Source organism: Pinus tabuliformis, chromosome 7 (assembly GCF_031772625.1).
Source record: "Pinus tabuliformis cultivar Carrire ecotype Pingquan chromosome 7, CPIR1, whole genome shotgun sequence".
Taxonomy (NCBI): Eukaryota; Viridiplantae; Streptophyta; class Pinopsida; order Pinales; family Pinaceae; genus Pinus; species Pinus tabuliformis.
Window position 1 is genome coordinate 1,513,141,915 of NC_142293.1, and position 18,374 is coordinate 1,513,160,288.

The window sequence follows — 18,374 nt, forward strand, 5'->3', positions numbered from 1 at the left end:
GCTTATTAGGCTTGCAATTACGAGATTTGCAACTCACTCCCTCACATTGCAATGTCCCAATGCTCAACATAAAAACATGCAGAAAATGGTTTCTTATGATGATTGCACTGAATCTCAATGGGCTTGTAGACAAGACGGCAAAGACACCAAAAAGAAAGTGTTTGACAATTATTTTTAGAAAAGGTTTGCAGAGCTTGTGAAAATTTCGAAACCCCTTGTTAAGGTGCTAAAGATGGTGGATGGGGAAAAATTGGCCATGGGCTACATTTATGAGGCTATGGATCAGGCAAAGGAGCAGATACAGGCAGCTTACAAGGACAAGTTAGCTAAATATGACCATATATGGGAGATCAAAGATAACCGATGGAACAATCAACTCCATCGTCCTATACATGCAGTTGGGTATTTTTTGAACCCAAAGTATCATTATAAAGCTCGATTAGGAGATCTGCATGATGGAGAGGTCAGAGCTGGATTGATTGATTGCTTGGAGTGCATGGTCCCTAGCCATGCATACCAGTTGGAAATACATAGACAACTTACTCTTTTCAGTGTGGCAGTTGGTACCTTTGGCAAAAACTTGGCAAAGATGGCAAGAGATGTGGATCAACCAAGTAAGCAATTGATTTACCACAACCAAGCTCAAAACCCTAGCATTGCTCTAGATCATCATCGCTTCCATATTTTCCCTTTATTGTATTTTATCTCTTATTATGTATTACATTAGCCAACAATTATTATATAATATAATATCAATATATTATATTATATTATATGTAATATTATAGTAAAACTCTCTTATATATTAATATAATATCAATATATATTATAATATTATTATTCATGCATTTATAAGTTACTCTTTTATAATATATATATATATATATATATATATAAGTTATGGGTGTACAATAAACACAAAGACACAATTGAAGCCCTAAGTTGTGTCAACTCAAAATAGTTTTCATTAAAAATGTTAAAATGTGCAAAAGATTTGTAATAAAAACGTCAAAATGTCTAAACAGATTTAAAAACTTGAGTTTCACTTACTCTAGAGTCAAATCCATTTTGACACAACACGTGTTGAGTTGATCTATTGGTAATTGAATTCACTATAGACCAATCTCATTCCCCAGAATTTGACTTATGAGCCCTTGTTGAGGTTTTCTTGGGTAAACAAGCTTCACCTCAACTTTGTTGAAAAAGTCTAGACAATTTACATAACCCAAACATTTGGTAACAGAAAAACCCAATCTACTCGTGTTTACTTCACAATTTTCTATTGGGTTTTTGTCCAGACTAAGCCTCTCTTATTCTCTCACCTCACCAAGTTCTATAACATTGGTAGAACACCAACCTACCCCAAACTGATGACAAGTTTAGAGAGTATTCATCCTAATACATGGTAACTAAAAGCATTATAATCCTAAAATTAATACATGGTAACTAAAATCATTATAATCCTAAAATCAATATACTTACAGAGTTTATTCTTTGGAAGCAAATTTCCAAGAGCATTGAATTTCCAATGTCTATAGTGCCCAACCTAACCCAAGATGCAAACCAATAAAATTTGAAACAATTAGCTATAATATATTTCACAAACCAAACCAAAAGCACTGCAAGTTAAAAATGAGGCTATTGTTAATATCATAAGCTTAACATTATGATATAGTTTTTATATTTGAAATTTAAAGAGAAACACTTAACCACCCTAACAAACAAAAGTGTGTGTCATTGATTGATTCAAATGATTATATCAAGAAAATGTGTATGAGTTCCTAATTGGAAATTTACTTCTACATATTTGCTCTCCATGTAATGTTTAGATAATTTCAAGACTTATTACTGACATATCTTATGATTGGCACTTTGTTTCAAAATAAGAATTTCCTTCTAAATGCACTTTGGGTGTATGTGTTATAAATAATCCCACGTGAAAAAAAATAAATGTGAGAAAAAAAGTGTTTTATAGAGGCATCACCCACACAAAAACCTTTCCCAATCTAATAATGTGAGATGCCTATTATGTATTGCTATGTTTTTACTGTTAGATCAATACATACATTCCACGATCACAATTTTATTCCATGTTATACAACAACATTCCCGAGGTTTGCCAAAAAATGTTGTGGAGTCGTTGAAGTATTGCATGCACTTGAGCATTTCACGTGTTTCTAGCATGTGAAAGAACTTACAATACCAATTTTCATAGATAAACTTGTAGTACAGAACTTTGACTAAATAAATGTCTACCCTACCAACCAAGTAACTTGGTAGCCACATGTGTACTTAAAGACTATTATCCATTGATGAGTAAAGCATTCCTCATGAAAGAAAAGACTCAAGGCCACAAGGTTTACCAAAGTAGATAAGTCATCTAAAGGTAAAGTCCTTGGCCATCACAATACATTGTTGATCGCTTTGAAAATGATTCACAAACTTGTTGGGCAACAATAAATTGATTTTGAATTATGTCAAATTCTCAATAACATAGTAAATTTGTTAAAGTCTTTCCTCATTCATCAAAATAGGCCAAATAGTATATGAAATTGGCATTTCCTCATTCAAAAAATGCACACAAATAGGGCAAATAGTACAAGAAATTGGCATTTCCTCATCCACAAAATGCACACAAATAGGCTAAATAGTACATGAAATTGCCATTTCCTCATGCACAAATGCACACAGATAGGCCAAATAGTACATGAAATTGCCATTTCCTCATTCACAAAATGCACACAGATAGGCCAAATAGTACATGAAATTGCCATTTCCTCATTCACAAAATGCACACAGATAGGCCAAATAGTACATGAAATTGCCATTTCCTCATTCACAAAATGCACACAAATAGACCAAATAGTACATGAAATTGGCATTTCATCATTCACAAAATGCACACAAATAGGCCAAATAATACATAAAATCGGCCGAGTCTTCCATGTAAGTTTTGAAATTGTACAAAAGTTCCAGATTTAAAATTACAGACATCATTCCAAAATATCACACAAAATATATTTATTATATTTAATTCATTGTTATCTACATAACACAAAAATATTATTTTTCAGGAAAAAAAATTGAACTCATAAAAACTCTACCAAAATACCAAATAAAATGCATTTATTATATTTAATTTATTGTTTTTTATTTACCTATATCACACAAAATAAATATACATATTCATCTTACCACCAATTTACTCTTATATTAATATAAGAATTTCGCTACTTTTATAAGTATCCAATTTACTCTTATATTAATAAAAATGTCACTACTTTTATAAATATCCAATTTACACAACAATTATAACACTACTATTTATATAATAGTTAAACTATCATTTTAAAATAGCATACCAGAACAAATAAATTAAAATTATAAAACTATTTCAAGAAGAAAAATATAACATGTTCACTCTTAACCATAATGTATTAAATGAAACTATAAAAAAGACAAGCATAACATAATGAATATATTAAAGTTCTTTACATATTAATTTAGTGCAAAGTTGTACGCTCGTGTGAAACAGTTAATTTAATATGTCAGTTTCTGTTGGATTTAAAAATAAAAGAAATCAATTTTTAAATCATTAAAGCAAAGAGATTTAAGCTTCAAAGAGACTCCACGTCGGCAAGACCATGAGTATTCCACAAACATACACTGTCATTTAAGCGTAAGATTTGTTAATTCAAAATAGCTTTAAAAATATTTAAAATAGAATTTAAAATAAGTTACAAAAATAAAAATAAAAAACAATCTAAACTATATTAAAGAAATGGTAAAAAGAAAAAAAAACAAATTCTAGAATATGCTTTAAACTGTTTTTGTTTGACTAAGAGGTTATCTTCCTCAGAAATAAGGAAACAGTTTATCAGGCCAAGACCTGAGGCATCTCGCAGGAGTGAAAACTCACCCCCTTACAGACAACCAACAGGGAGCATGGTTTTCCTTGAATAACAATGATGAGTCAATCTGTATGAGCAGATAGCAGCCAATAACAGATATCCCCACTGTTGATTTGACAACTAAGTTATGATAAGTTTTTCTAAAAAGAAAATGATAAAAAACACTGCTATAAAACTAACTTTCACTAACTGTAGAGTCAACCATTTTGGACATAACAAAAGCAAAGTTGACTCCCTTACAACCAACAGGGAGCATGGTTTTGCTTGAATAACAATGATGAGTAACTTATCCCCTTACAGACAACCAACAGGGAGCATGGTTTTCCTTGAGTAACAATGATGAGTCAGTCTGCATTAGCAGATAGCAGCCAATGACAGATATCCCCACTGTTGATTTGACAATTAAGTTATGATAAGTTTTCCTAAAAAAGAAATGATAAAAAGCACTGCTATAAAACTAACTTTCACTAACTGTAGAGTCAGCCATTTTAGACGTAATAAAAACAAAGTTGACCCCTTAGCGATTGAACCTCATTGCCAAAGAATCTCACTCATCACCTGGAAATCAAACTTGTAAGCAGCTGCAGATCAGAATTTGACCTGAGTTTTTCTTGGGTCTAAGAGCTTGACATGCAAGCTCATTGAAAAATTTGTAGGATTCTTTACAAAACCCCAACTTTGTAGGATCCTTTACAAAACCCCAACTAGAGGGAACCAAAAATCCATCCTATCCAATTTTTTCCCGCAGTTGTCTACCAGAGGGAACCAAAAAGCCATTCTACTCCAATTTTTTCCACAGTTATCTACCAGGTTTTTGCTAAGTCACTCTTATTCTCTGACCTCAGCAAGTCTTTCATCAAACCGAGTTTTGCAACAATGGTAGAAACATCAACCTGCCCCAAACTGCTGACAATCTTAGGGGTACTAATCATCCCAGCACTCAGGATAACTAAGAGCATTATATTCCTAAAATCAATATATCTTACAAAGTTTATTCTATGGAGAGGATTCCCAAGAGCATTGTATTTTGAATGCCCAACTTAATCTGACATGCAAACCAATAAAATTGGGAACAAACCATAAGAAAATTAATAAATATAAAATATAATTAGCTATAATACATCTCACAAACCAAACCAGAAGTACTGCAATTTATTTGGAACTGTTGCAGGATAGAAATTGGGTTGCTGTCTGTCTGATAGCTCATTATTCCATAGTTTTTAAAATTAAAAGAAAACACTTGAACCACCCCTCAACAAACAAAAGTCGGAGTTCTTGGTTAATTCAATGATTATATCCGGAAAGTAATTGTTATACAAGCCCACAAATTTTAATTTATTTATGCAGAGTTGCTCTCTATGTCAATGATAATTGTAAAGATTACTCCTACAGTGGCACATCCTATGATTGAGATTCTGTTCCACATTAAAACTCTCCTAATTATGTGGTTTGGGTGTGAATTCTGTTCCACATGCAAAACAATTGCAAGACTAAATTGCTTTATAAAGGCGTTATTCACAACAGAAGCTTCGGTAATCCAATAACTAACTTTGACGTGGGAGTCCCCAAGTTGACGTGACAGCATCCTCTCTCCGGTAATCACAGAAAGTTTCAGAGTCATGCCTTGTGGGCCCTCTTCGACTTGCAGTTATCTATATGAGATCCATTATAATTACAAATCTTTACTATTAAATTAGTATATTCCATGATTAAGATTTCGTTCATGTTATACGAATTTTCCAATGTTTGCCATAAAAAATACTTGCCATAAAAAAAATGCCGTAACATCTTTGAGATATTGCATTCGCTTGAACATTTCACATGTTTTTAGCAAAGCCAAGTTACTTACATCGGCGGTTTTCACAAATAATCCTCCAGTACAGAAGTTTGCCTAGATCATGATATGGATATGAAGACAGTCCTCCCAACCAACTTAGTAACTACATGTGAACTGAAAGGCTATCCCATTGAGAAGTAAAGCATTCTTCATGGAAGGAAAGAATCAAGGCTGCAAGGTTTACCAACGTAGACAAGTCACCTAAAGGCAAATCCCTTGGCCATCAAATCTGAGGACACAATACAGAGTTGAGTTTGCTACAAGGCAATTCACAAGCTTGCCGGGCAGCAGTGAAAAAGTTGATTTGGAATTATGCCAATCGTCAATGACCAAGTAAATTTGTTTGGCTCATGCAACTCTCAAAGGCTAAAGGTTTTTGTCGTTCATCAGTACACATAGACAGGCCAGATAGTACATGCAATTGGCCACAACCATCCATGTAAATATTTAGCACAAAACACCTTCAATATATTCAATCACCCGAGCTTTTGAAGCTACAATTGCAACTGTTCCAAAAGCTCCAAGTCTGAGCCGAATTTGTTTTTCCGTGGAGCTATCCAAGAATGGTTGTCGATGAAATGGACTCTTTGACATGGAAAGCTTAGAGATAATGCTCTGCAAGGTGAAGACCAAAGTTAGTTATCAAAGCAAATTCCTTGTGCCTCTCAGAATAAATATAATATGCCTTCAAAGTGGATAAATACAAATTTGACTCGAAGAAGAGAATTCCGTAAGGAATATGTCAAAACACTTCAATATATAACTAGAAGAAACAAAAGGATGTTAGCCAAATTATTCTAAGCCAAAGAACAAAGTAATTAGGCCCGGTACAGGCCACTATGCAAAGGCTGTTAAAGTTTCCTTTAAGCTCGACTGTTATACAATTTCACTTGAATTGTGAGCTCACAAAGCATCTCATAGCATTCCATTAGGAGAATCTTAATTTAACACGTTCTCTCAAACATAATATACTTCAGATAATTTGCAGTAACATGCAGTGTGAAGAAATGAATTAAAACACACTTTAAAAAAGAAGATCCGAAAAGTTTGCTTAGAAGTACGTAAGAACCTTCAGAATTTAGTCAAGCTTGGTGAAATTCATTCTTAACATAAATGTTCTCACGGGCTATGGTGTAGCTCAAGCCCTAGAGCTCTCTAAGACTTTCCTTAGTTAAGGCTACCTAGCACAAATCAGAGATTTAATAATTTCGCACAAAATTTTGTCAATCTTCAACTAAATTTGGCTAAATCCTATTCTTCCATGATTAAAGCTATCAAAACTTGATTGACCATACAGCTTTTAGGGATTCGCTACAAGCAATATGAATGCAAGTCCCATCACCAACTCTAGCCTCTAGAGTTTTGGTGTTTGGAATCGATTTGCAAGTACTCCCACCAGTGTTGAAATCTATGGAGGCGCCACCTTACACCCATGGTATAGGAGGATACAAGCAATATGAATGCAAGTCCCATCACCAACTCTGGCCTCTGGAGTTTTGGTGTTTGGAATCAATTTGCAAGTACTCCCACCCATGTTCAAATCTCTGGAGGCGTCACCCTTACGCCCGTGGTGTAGAAGGATACAAGCAATATGAATGCAAGTCCCATCACCAACTCTGGCCTCTAGAGTTTTGGTGTTTGGAATCGATTTGCAAGTAGTCCCACCCGTGTTCAAATCTCTGGAGGCGTCACCCATACGCCCGTAATGTAGGAGGATACAAGCAATATAAATGCATGTCCCATCACCAACTCTGGCCACAGGACTTTTGGTGTTTGGAATCGATTTGCAAGTGGTCCCACCCGTGTTCAAATCTCTAGAGGCGTCACCCATATGCCCGTAGTGTACGAGGATACAACCAATATGAATGCAAGTCCCATCACCAACTCTGGGCTCTGGGGTTTTGGTGTTTGAAATCGATTTGCAAGTGGTCCCACCCATGTTCAAATCTCAGGTGGCGTCACCCATACGCCTGTAGTGTAGGAGGATACAAGCAATATGAATGCAAGTCCCATCACCAACTCTAGCCTCTGGAGTTTTGGTGTTTGGAATCGATTTGCAAGTAGTCCCACCCGTGTTCAAATCTCTGGAGGTGTCACCCATATGCCCATAGTGTAGGAGGATACAAGCAATATGAATGCAAGTCCCATCACCAACTTTGGCCTCTGGAGTTTTGGTATTTAGAATCGATTTGCAAGTAGTCCCACCCATGTTCTTAAAGTGGCAGCTGAGACACTTAGGAAAAAGTAAACATTGTTTACACTTACTTCCGGTCTGCTCTACTAGGACTGCTATGAGCAAACTTGTAAACAGAGCTGATGATATTGAAAGTCTGTTAGCAACTTGGCTAGTGCAGACCTCCCAAGCCGCAGTGAAATGTTGGGGCCTAATGAGCATGGGATTTTATTTAAGCCGTGAGATTCACCAGCTCAAAATAAAAAAGTTATTGAAGCTATTGTATTTGAACACGTCTAAATTATCAGTGGACTTGTATGAAGAGATGCAGAGTGGATTAGAGCAATCAGACCACTTTCTCCGTCAGATTTTTTCTGTGAGCCAATTTAACAAATATTACAATAAGAAACCATCTTAAAATAACATGCAAAAATATCAGTAAGGTCAAACTAAACAAATGTGTATTGGAATCCTAAGCAAATTGAAAAAAGAAAAGGCTTTATCACACTCAATGTTTTTTGTTTTTTGGGGAAAGTGCTACAAGCATGAAGATCCATCCCGGAACTTCCCAATCGCAAAGACCAAAGTTCCTTGACTAGGTGCCAAGTTTGAGTATTAGCCAACTGGATCTTGGTTCACTGGTAAGATATTAAGCCATCCACCGGAGTTCCATTCTTGCTGCAATCTACCCTACCTCAATTGAATGTATAAAAAAGGGACCAAGCCAAGTGCAAGTCCTGGGCAATTTTGGCAGTTTGCAGTCCAGCCACCTATCTCGAGCATGTTTCTCAAAACAAATCCAAACAAAAAGCCTGCAGGTAACTACTCTGCCCAAAATTCAAGCAGTTTGTGGTCGAGTGATAAATCAAGTAAGCTTCTTTCTCCATGAAGGCTCTGGTAAAAATTCCTGTGGAGTAATTATTCTGCTAAAATAGTCAAGCACGTTACCGTAAATTGAGCTTTCTTCACAAAAGCCTGAGCTTAACCCCCTAGCGACATGCTTTCGTGTAAATGCAACCAATTTGTCGTGTTATTTTGTCATATATCATAATTAGCTAAGCCTAGGTGGTTTGTCCCAAATAGGAGGAACCCAGGTGCAAATCGTGGACAATTTTGGCTGAATAAGCACCCCATGCAGCTCCTTGGCCAAAGGTTTACAGCCTATGCGGTTCTTGCCTGACAAGAAAACAAACTATACACTACTCTTGCCAGAATCACCCGGAATTTCACCCAGCCTCATTTACTTGAAAACTCATACCAGACATATGGGAGAGAGACCACAGCAAGAATGGAATCCTTGTAGACAGCTGAAGACTTCGTCAACGTCCTCAATGAATCACTTAAGTCGTCTACGTCTTCAGTGAATCATTGCCCTGCCTAATTGGCACAGGTGAACCGTGAGTTATTTTTAATCAACTAACAGAAATCCATTTTATCCCCTTATCTGTTATGCATTGAGAGGAATTGAAAAACTCCAAGAGCTCAAAGTCTATGGATCTTAGGTAAATGGCTTTAGCTTTAACACTCTGTTAACCTCATCAGTTAACCATTGCCTTCCCACAATGGCACACATGAGATTTTTAACATACTATTATATATCTTAACCCCAGATATATTAAGCATTAAGTGATCAAAATTTTGAGGTGCCAATTTCAATGTGGTTAGATAGTCTTTAGAAGGTTGGCTCCTGGGAATTTTCAATCCCTCTTGGCACTTAATAAATCTGAGGTTAAAATGTATCTGCACTACTGTTCTTTCCAACTTTTCATGTCTACTGGCTTTTTACTGATTTGTACATTTGCTATTTTTTTGAGTATTATATACAGGGATACATGTTCGCGAATACATCTCCCCAAGTCCCTTGCACACTCACTTAAACTATAGCGTACCGTGTTTCTCTCAGTGCAACCATATGCATTCAAATAGGCATTGGAATGAGCTTCCAAAGAGGAATCTGTGACATTTAACCCTGTGAAGCTGTGATATCGGGGCAGGTTGGAGCACTCGTAGTAAGAATGACCCAGTTTCAAATACCAATGGAGAAGCTTCAGTAGAAAATCTGCTTCTGAAATTACTAATCAGGTCATGTGAGCAAACTGGATCCCATGGGGCTGTGAACTAGGGGCGAGTTGAAGACTCAGTCTACAGATCGCCCAGGTTCAAATCCCTGTCCCACAGCCCATGGTAGAAAAACTGCATCCAAAATCAAGTGATGGGCTTTCAGATAGACCTGAGGAATTGATCAAATAGGAGTCTCGTATGTTTTAGGGGCTAGCTGGAACGTTTGTTGTTAGAATGATCCAAGTTCAACTCCTAGTGTACAAGTTCTGGTAGAAAAACTGCATTTCAAATCATGTGATCAACTTGCAAATAATTTTTGAGGAACTGAGCTTATTGGAGTCCACGGGGCTGTGATCTAGGGGCAACCTGGAGCACTTGTTGTACAGCTGATCCATATTCAGTGAAAGCCTCCACAGAAAAACTGAATCCAAAATCAGAGCATGCGCATTTAAATGGACCCTTAAATTCAGTCCGTAGAGCTGTGAATTAGGGGCATTTAAATGGACCCTTAAATTCAGTCCGTAGAGCTGTGAATTAGGGGCAAGTTGGCACACTTGTTCAAAACAGATGGTCCAGGTCCAAATCCCAGTGAACAGGTTACAGTACAAAAACTGCATCCAAAATCAGGTGATGTGCAGATAAACCCTGAGGGACTGAGCAAACTGGAGTCCACGGGATGTAAACTGGAGACTAGATGGAGCACTTGTTGTAAGGAGGACCAAGGTTCAAAACCCTGTGCACTAGCTAGCTCCAGAAGAAAAAACTACGTCCGAAATCAGTTGATGTGCTTTCAAATATGGCCCAGGGAATCGAGCAAATTGGAGTCAGTGGGGCTGTGATGTAGGGATAAACTGGAGCACTTGTTGTAAGGAGACTTCAGGTTCAAATCTCGAGCAACACGCTCCAGTAGAAAAACTGCAACCAAAATTAGGTGATGGACTTTCTAATAAACCCTCAAGGATTAAGGAAATTTGGGTCTGCACGGCTGTGATTTGAGAGAAATTGAAGCACTTGTTGCAAGGATGACCCAGGTTCATATACAAAGTGAACTTGTTCCAGTAAAAACTGCATCCAAAATCAGGTAAGAGCTTTCAAATTAACCCTGACGTATTGAGTAAATTGTAGTCCTTAGGCCTGTGATCTAAAGACAAATTGGAACACTTGTTGCATGGATGACCCGGGTTGAAATCTGTGGGAAAGCTCTTGTAAGGAAAAGCCTCATCCAGAATCGATAGATTGACTTTTATTAGTTGTGCACGAGGCCATAGACAGTATGGGACAAAAAAGTGGTCACAAGTTTCGTGATATGTGTATTGAACCCTTTCAAAAACAATTACGAAATAAAAACATGCATGAACCATAATCCGTAGGGCTGTGAGATATGTGCAAGTTAGAGCACTTGTAAGAATGCCACAGGTTCTAATCCTGGTGGACAGGCTCCGGTATAAATAAAAATTGCGTCGTTGACTTTATGCACCAACAACGCAGCGAATTAAATTATAGAGCGGCTCTGCTGCCGGGCTCCATTGCCCAAATTTTTCCAAATTGAGCAAATCCCACAAGTGAACATTGAGCAAACAAAATTAGGGATTCTCCGAAACAATAGAAAGCAGTAAATTTCACCTGTGTTTCCATGCTTGGCGTGCTTGATCTTGGCGAGTTCCAGTTGGGTTTGCACGAACAACTGCATTCGCTGCAATTCCAAGTCCTTGGCGAACTCCATGCGATGTTTCTCCAGATCCATCATCTGTTGATGCTTCACCACCTCTGTCCTTTCGTACACCTCCCCGAACTTCAGGATGGCGCCCGCCAGCTCCTTCAACGGGCTGCCATCAGGATTCTCCACCGCCGCCGCCACTGTCTTTCGTCGTTTGGCCGAAGAAGGGTTCCCATTGAAGCCATTGAGACAGCTCTCGGTCATATCAGGGGAAGTGACCGTGTTGAGGGGGTTTGGGGAAGATTCGATCTGGTGGCGCCGTGGCCTCAACGCCGGCGGTGGCGGGAGGGAAAGCGGTTGCGGGTGGTGGTGGTGTTTGCGAGCGGGTCCAATAAGTTCGTCCATCTTGGTGTAGAGCGGCCATTTGGTGTTACTGCCGGCGAAGATCTTGTTCCTCTCCACCTTATACTTCTTTTTCAGTGTATCCAGGCGATTCTTGCACTGGACGTCTGTCTTAGGTTGCTTGTTATTGCCCGGCCGGCCGTTGACGGCCTCCGCTACTTCCTTCCAGTGCTTCTGCTTCAGATTCCCGCGGTTCAGCTCCAGATAACGCTCTCCCCAAGCATCGATCAGAATCAGAGTGGCGGTCTGGCTCCAGATATCGTCCCTACCCCCGCCTGCTGCCACACGATCCCCCCCGGCGAGCTCTCCGGTGGTCTGAGGCGGAGGGAGAGGGGGAGGGGGTGGTGACGCGTTAGGCTTGACAGAGGAGGAACCGGGCAAAGGCAGCGGCAAAGAAAGACTCAGGCCGTTTGATGCACCACCGCCACCACCAGTATTGCCGCCGGCGACGACTTCAACCGCGCCTCCTCCGCTGTGGTGGTGGTGCCGACGAGCGTTATTACTCTCGTCCATCGTGGTTTTAACGTAGAGGGAAAAAAAAACGGTGATCGGGAAGCCGAAGCTGACTGAAACCAAAACTCCAAAATCGGCAGGGCACGCTGGAAATCCGCGAGGGTGCTCAAGCCGCAAAGCCGAGAGAAGAAGATACCGCCCGGCGCCGGCCCATCTTATCAGAAAGTTCAAGGATTCCGTCAGCCCGAGTGGCCCCCACCACTCCGCATGTGGGCCACCGAAAAATATTAAGTTACCGGCGACTGCCAGTGACGGTCGGCGTGAAGCGCGTGGCCCGTCGTCCGGTCTTTATGTCGGATATTTTAATACCAAGTACGGCCGAAAGCGTCGCCGGCGAGACCCGGTTGCTATCGGCGTTAAACAATATTAATTTTGCAACGAAACACGTGGCATGAAACAGAAAGTTCACAGAGTCTAGCCATTAAAGCAGTGACGTAAAGACACGTGGCATTAAAGCAAAAAAGTGTAAGCACATAAACATCACTTAACCCACTGTCGTTAGGACACGTGGATCACGAAAAAGGATAGTCCTTTGTTGGCGCAGGTCGTTATCTGTAGCATATATGGCAATGACCCTACACCATGCAAACGTTATCCACATTGGAATCATTAGTGGGTGGGCCACTCACAATTCCACACTATGGTTATGGTTCTAATGACAACCAGGCTTTAATGGTTGCCATTGACAATAATGAAATGAAATGATATTTTAAGGTGTTTTTGGTAAGTTTCGCTATAATTTTTTTGTAAGTTTGTTTTTAGTATATTAGTGGTTGATAATGTTATTTGGTAAGGGAGATTTCGTTAATTTTATATTAATAATATTTAATTTTATTAGTGAAAAACATTAATTTGTGAAAAAATTTGATAAGTTTGTTAAGAATTTTTAAAAATTTAGAAAAGTATTTTTCATTTCTCTAATAATAGAGAAGTTAGGTTTACAATGAACATAATCCCTATCTTTATTTTTCCTTTTTTAAAGTTTGAAAATGATTTTTATTGAAAAATAATTATCTATTTATTTAATAAATATTATATTAAAATTTATTAATCAAAATGTCAAAATTAAATAAAAAATATTTTTTTATTTTATTTAATTAAAAATTATCATCATTAATTATATTATTAAAATTAATTAATTAAATAACTTTTTTAACCAAATCAACAATGTAATAACTACTTAAATTAATCCCAGTATAGTCTAGTTAATAGACACTAGACAAAATGACTATTTTTTAGTATTTTTCTGGTTAATTTTATTTTAGAATTATAAATTTACACTATTTAATTTGTAACATTCAAGTGTTTTTGGCGCTTTTCAAATTTATAAATCTATTTATGCATTAAAAAAATATTTTAAAAATAACAAAAAATCACAATCTCATCTTATCATTGTTTCTAGAGAAAAGATCAATTTATTTATTAATTAAACTACTCATTTTAACAAATCAAAATGAACAAATTTAAAAATTATTAAATTAACTATTTAAATTATTAATTTAATCAATTTTTAATAAGGAAATACTTAAATTTAAATGTTTAAATAATCAAATTTAACCAAATCAATATTATAGTCCTGAGTATCTTGTCCAACAAATACCGGTTTCCAACGGAGGTTCTTGCACATACTTTGGTCATCGCGTTCGTTACCGAACAAGAGTGAGTGCAACGCCTCTGACCTACGTAAATAATTAATAATTAATATCAAGTATTTCCGCACTAAACGATCTGTGATTCAGGATTAATATCAATTATTTTTAACACTTAACGTGTTTTGAACTATTTAGTGTGGTTTATTATCGAGATTCAGATAGTGTTCTGTGATTCATTATCGAGATTCAGATAGTGTTCTGATTCATGATTAATATCAAGTATTTCCGTATTTCTCTGATTCATGATTAATATCAAGTATTTCAGCCAAAAAAAAATTATATGATTTAGTCTAGAAAATATTTGATATTAATTTCAATTATATTTTAAATTCAATATTTCACATTTATTCACTATTGGTTTCATATTTCAAATTAATATTTGATTTAATTAAATAAATTAATGAAATTATTATTTTCAATGTAAAAATGGTTTTGTATTCTCCAATACCCAAATTTAATTACGTAATATTAACTTAATTATGCAATATTAACTTTTCTTAATATTTATAATTCCATCACTTCGGACACACTAATTATCAAAAAATAAAATATATAGTTTCAGTTATATATATATATATATGAATAAAATTAGTAGTCTAAAAGTATAGGATTTAGAGATTCTTTATTTTTTTACTAGTTTATGTGTGTCTTGAGATGACTAGGATGCCTAATATGTGGGTTAAGTAGTTAATACCCAGGGGCATTTAGGCCATCAATATCATCTAGGGATCTCAACCACATCAACACGTAGCATCCCTAAACTTTTGCCCATAGAATTTCAAACCATTAACCCTTTCACTACAAAGTGCCTTAATCGAACACCTCATCACCATCTGTGTTACACATCCCTAAACTTCTACTTATAGAATTATCCCTAAACTTTTGCCTATAAAATTTCAACCCCGTAACCCTTTCACTACAAAGTGCCTTAATTGAACACCTCGTCACCCTCTGTGCTACACACCTTAAGTAGAAATTAAAATATTTTGAAATTGTTCTTTATATTAATAAAATAATGATGGACAATTAATATATAATTAAAATAAGGTAAGGAAAGAATTATTAAAACGTTTTAAAATAGAAAATTGAAATAGTAAAAATAAGTAAGGAATGGAGATTAATTATTTTGAAAGTCGTAGTCTAAAAATTATGCTTATTTGCCCTTAAAGTTATGGAAATTCCGGTCATATTTTGAAAAAAACGAGAGGGATTTTTGTAAATCCAAGTAAAAGCTGTCAAAATTCATAATTTTAGGTGCCCTAGACGTTTTTGATGGTGTTGAATCTATTTCCACCATCAAAAACATGATTCAAACACTCCATCTACAAGATTTTTTGAAATTTTTTTGCCCAGATTCCGAACACTTTTGGCCGATTCCATTTTGAAATAGGATTTTTAGAATTTTAATTAATAATATTAGGTGGATGGTAGATTTAACCTCCATGGAATATTCTAAAATATTCTTAGTACTATACAAAGATCAAAGATTAAGACTTATCTCCAAAGTAATTATGTCATTTTTGCCCTTTTAATTAAATTGATTAATTAAAAAAAGTAGTCATATGAACAAGTGTCACATGAAGTGAGTTATAGGTTTTTGTGGATGTGGTATTAATAAGTTGTATTGTAACAAAGTCTATTTACACATTAAGAATATCCATGATAAGATTGGGGTAAATTTCCATGATTACTAATTATGTCCCATGTTTCTTTAAATGTATATATGTTTACCTTATATATTAATTCTTTTTAAAATTAATAATGATCATAATAATTTAAAATGAAGTTATAATTCTATTAGTTTTTATAATTTATAAGTTGTATTGTAACAAAGTCTACTTACACATTAAGAATATCCATGATAAGATGGGGGTAAATCTCCATGATTACTAATTATGTTACATGTTTCTTTAAATGTATATATGTTTACCTTATATATTAATTCTTTTTAAAATTAATAATAATCATAATAATTTAAAATAAAGTTAGAATTCTATTAGTTTTTATAATTTTTTAAATTTTAGCAACTTGACATGTATCATGTATTGTTTTGATGCTTATTATGGATTCCTGTCATTTTTATGGTCGGGCTAGTAATTATTTGGGAATGGGGTATTTTTTTTCAGTTAATTAAATAAAAAAGGTATAAAATTAAGGCATAGATTAATTGTTCTATGTTTTGGTTCTCGTTAGGGTATATTTTCTAGCCAATTATGTTCTAAACAGAGTAGATATTTATTGGAATTGCATGTTTGAATTGTATAGTTTACTCTTTTTTTGGTCAAGTAAGAGTGTAGCCTTCAATTAACCAATAAAAGGATTACATATGGTACACGTCTTTACAAGTGTAAAGACCAACAAAAGACAGACCTGTTGATGATTATCAGTCAACAGGGTCAACAAAACCCAAGACCTTACACATAGACCTCCGAATATTATACAACCCGATAGCCATTTGATAAGAGCCCCGATGATCCGACGATCCTTAAAGAAATCGCATTAGAAACTTACACGACCCTTACCCGCTTTACAGAGTCGATAGAGAAAATAAACTAATGGTGTATAAAACTTCGGGTCCACTCTTGGACTTAACCTCTGCCAATTTTGAAACCCGATATCCTTTCGATCAAGAATTCATTTGATCTTACAGTCCTTAATGATATCACATTGCAAACATGCACGACTCTTACCCGCTTCACGGATCCGATAAGGATTATAAGCGTTTGGTCTATAAAAATCTGGGTCCGCTCTAAGGCTTAACCTCTGATCACTTTTAAAACCCGATATCCATTCGATCAAGCCCCTTTTGATTCGACGATCCTTAATGATATTGCATTGGAAACTAGCGCGACATTTACCCGCTTTACGGAGCCAATAAAGATTATAAACCATTGATCTATAAATCTTCGGGTCCGCTTGTAGACTTAACCTCTGATCATTTTCAAACCCGATAGCCATTTGATAACGAAGGCCATAAAAACCTATGGTCTACGGCCCTTCAACTAGCCCATTGTTTACCATGTACTCCTCCCCTGTAGTTAGCTCTAACTTTAGCATTGAATGTGGGATCGACAGTTAGGAATTACTCCTACTTCCGCTCTCTCCAACTTCCACTAGTCTTCCTCCTGCTCATTACTTATGGTCTGGAAGTACTCCATGTCTTTGGCAACCTGTCATTGATAATCATCACGCAATTTACCCGAGGGTGTCGAATCCCAAGCATACAATATAACTCTTCTTACAAAGCACTCCTTCATTCGCCAAACGATCATCTACCATATTGACTTTTCTTCGCACATGAACGAAGCTGGCAGTTCTCAGGGTTCACAAGTGGGAATGAATACGTTGAAAGACCTGTGATGGCCTCCAATGTTTCGACACTTTTCCAGGTGTCGTTCCATTACATATCTTCTTGGCTGCATTAATGACCAATTCAGAGTCAACTTCAATGATGGTGTTGTGTAAATTTGACTCAATCAGGATTTCTAGGCACTACTCTAAAGCCATGAGCTCCGCCATGTCATTAGTGGTAGTCCCCAAATGACTATGAAATATATCCTTTATGCACCCCTACTCATCTCTTATGACACCGCCAAATCCAGCCATCCCTGGGTTGCCCTTAGAGGCTCCATCTATATTAATTTTCAAAAAACCATGAGGAGGAGGCTGCTAGATATCTTTACCAGCAGTTGTTTGGCTCACACCCCTGTTTATGCCCTGGGGAACCAGAGAATGGAGACCCAACTACAGCAGTGTGCGGGCATTCTGGGGTGAAGGAGGGTTCTCAGGAAGTTTCCACATAAGGGCTCCAATTGTATCTTTGAGTTGTCTTAATATTTGGGCAATGATGTTCTGGGTCGAGCCTGTTTTGTTCTTAAAAATCTTGCCATTGCGTTCTTTCCAGACATCCCAGATAATAAAGCCTGGAACCAGAGTCCAAGATTTGTTGATGATTTCAGTGCCTGAGAATTCTTTCCTCCAATTCTTCAAAATTTGGACTCAAATGCCCATAATCATGTCCGGCATATCTAATGCCCCGGCTCAGGATGAGCGGCTAAGTAGGTAACTATCGCATTGGCCACACGCCGAAAAGTGCGAACCCAATCACGTGGCATGCCAACCACATGACGCTGCATATCCTCAGGAAGGTCCTCTATGGCAGCCATCG

General features: G+C 36.7%; 1 protein-coding gene across 1 annotated transcript; it reads right to left on the reverse strand.

The window, feature by feature from the left end:
- Positions 1 to 5,679: 5,679 nt before the first annotated feature.
- On the reverse strand, positions 5,680 to 12,689 carry LOC149253590 (trihelix transcription factor ENAP2-like). The gene is made up of 2 exons (XM_089459976.1): positions 11,606 to 12,689; positions 5,680 to 6,363 (listed from the first exon to the last, which is right to left on the reverse strand). Exons 1-2 carry the CDS (start codon positions 12,552 to 12,554, stop codon positions 6,350 to 6,352), a joined length of 963 nt encoding a protein of 320 aa, XP_089316102.1. The 5' UTR covers positions 12,555 to 12,689; the 3' UTR covers positions 5,680 to 6,349.
- Positions 12,690 to 18,374: the final 5,685 nt, after the last annotated feature.

Excerpts from the sequence above, each read along its gene's own strand:
- LOC149253590 (XM_089459976.1), bottom strand. The coding sequence starts at position 12,554 with ATGGACGAGAGTAATAACGCTCGTCGGCACCACCACCACAGCGGAGGA.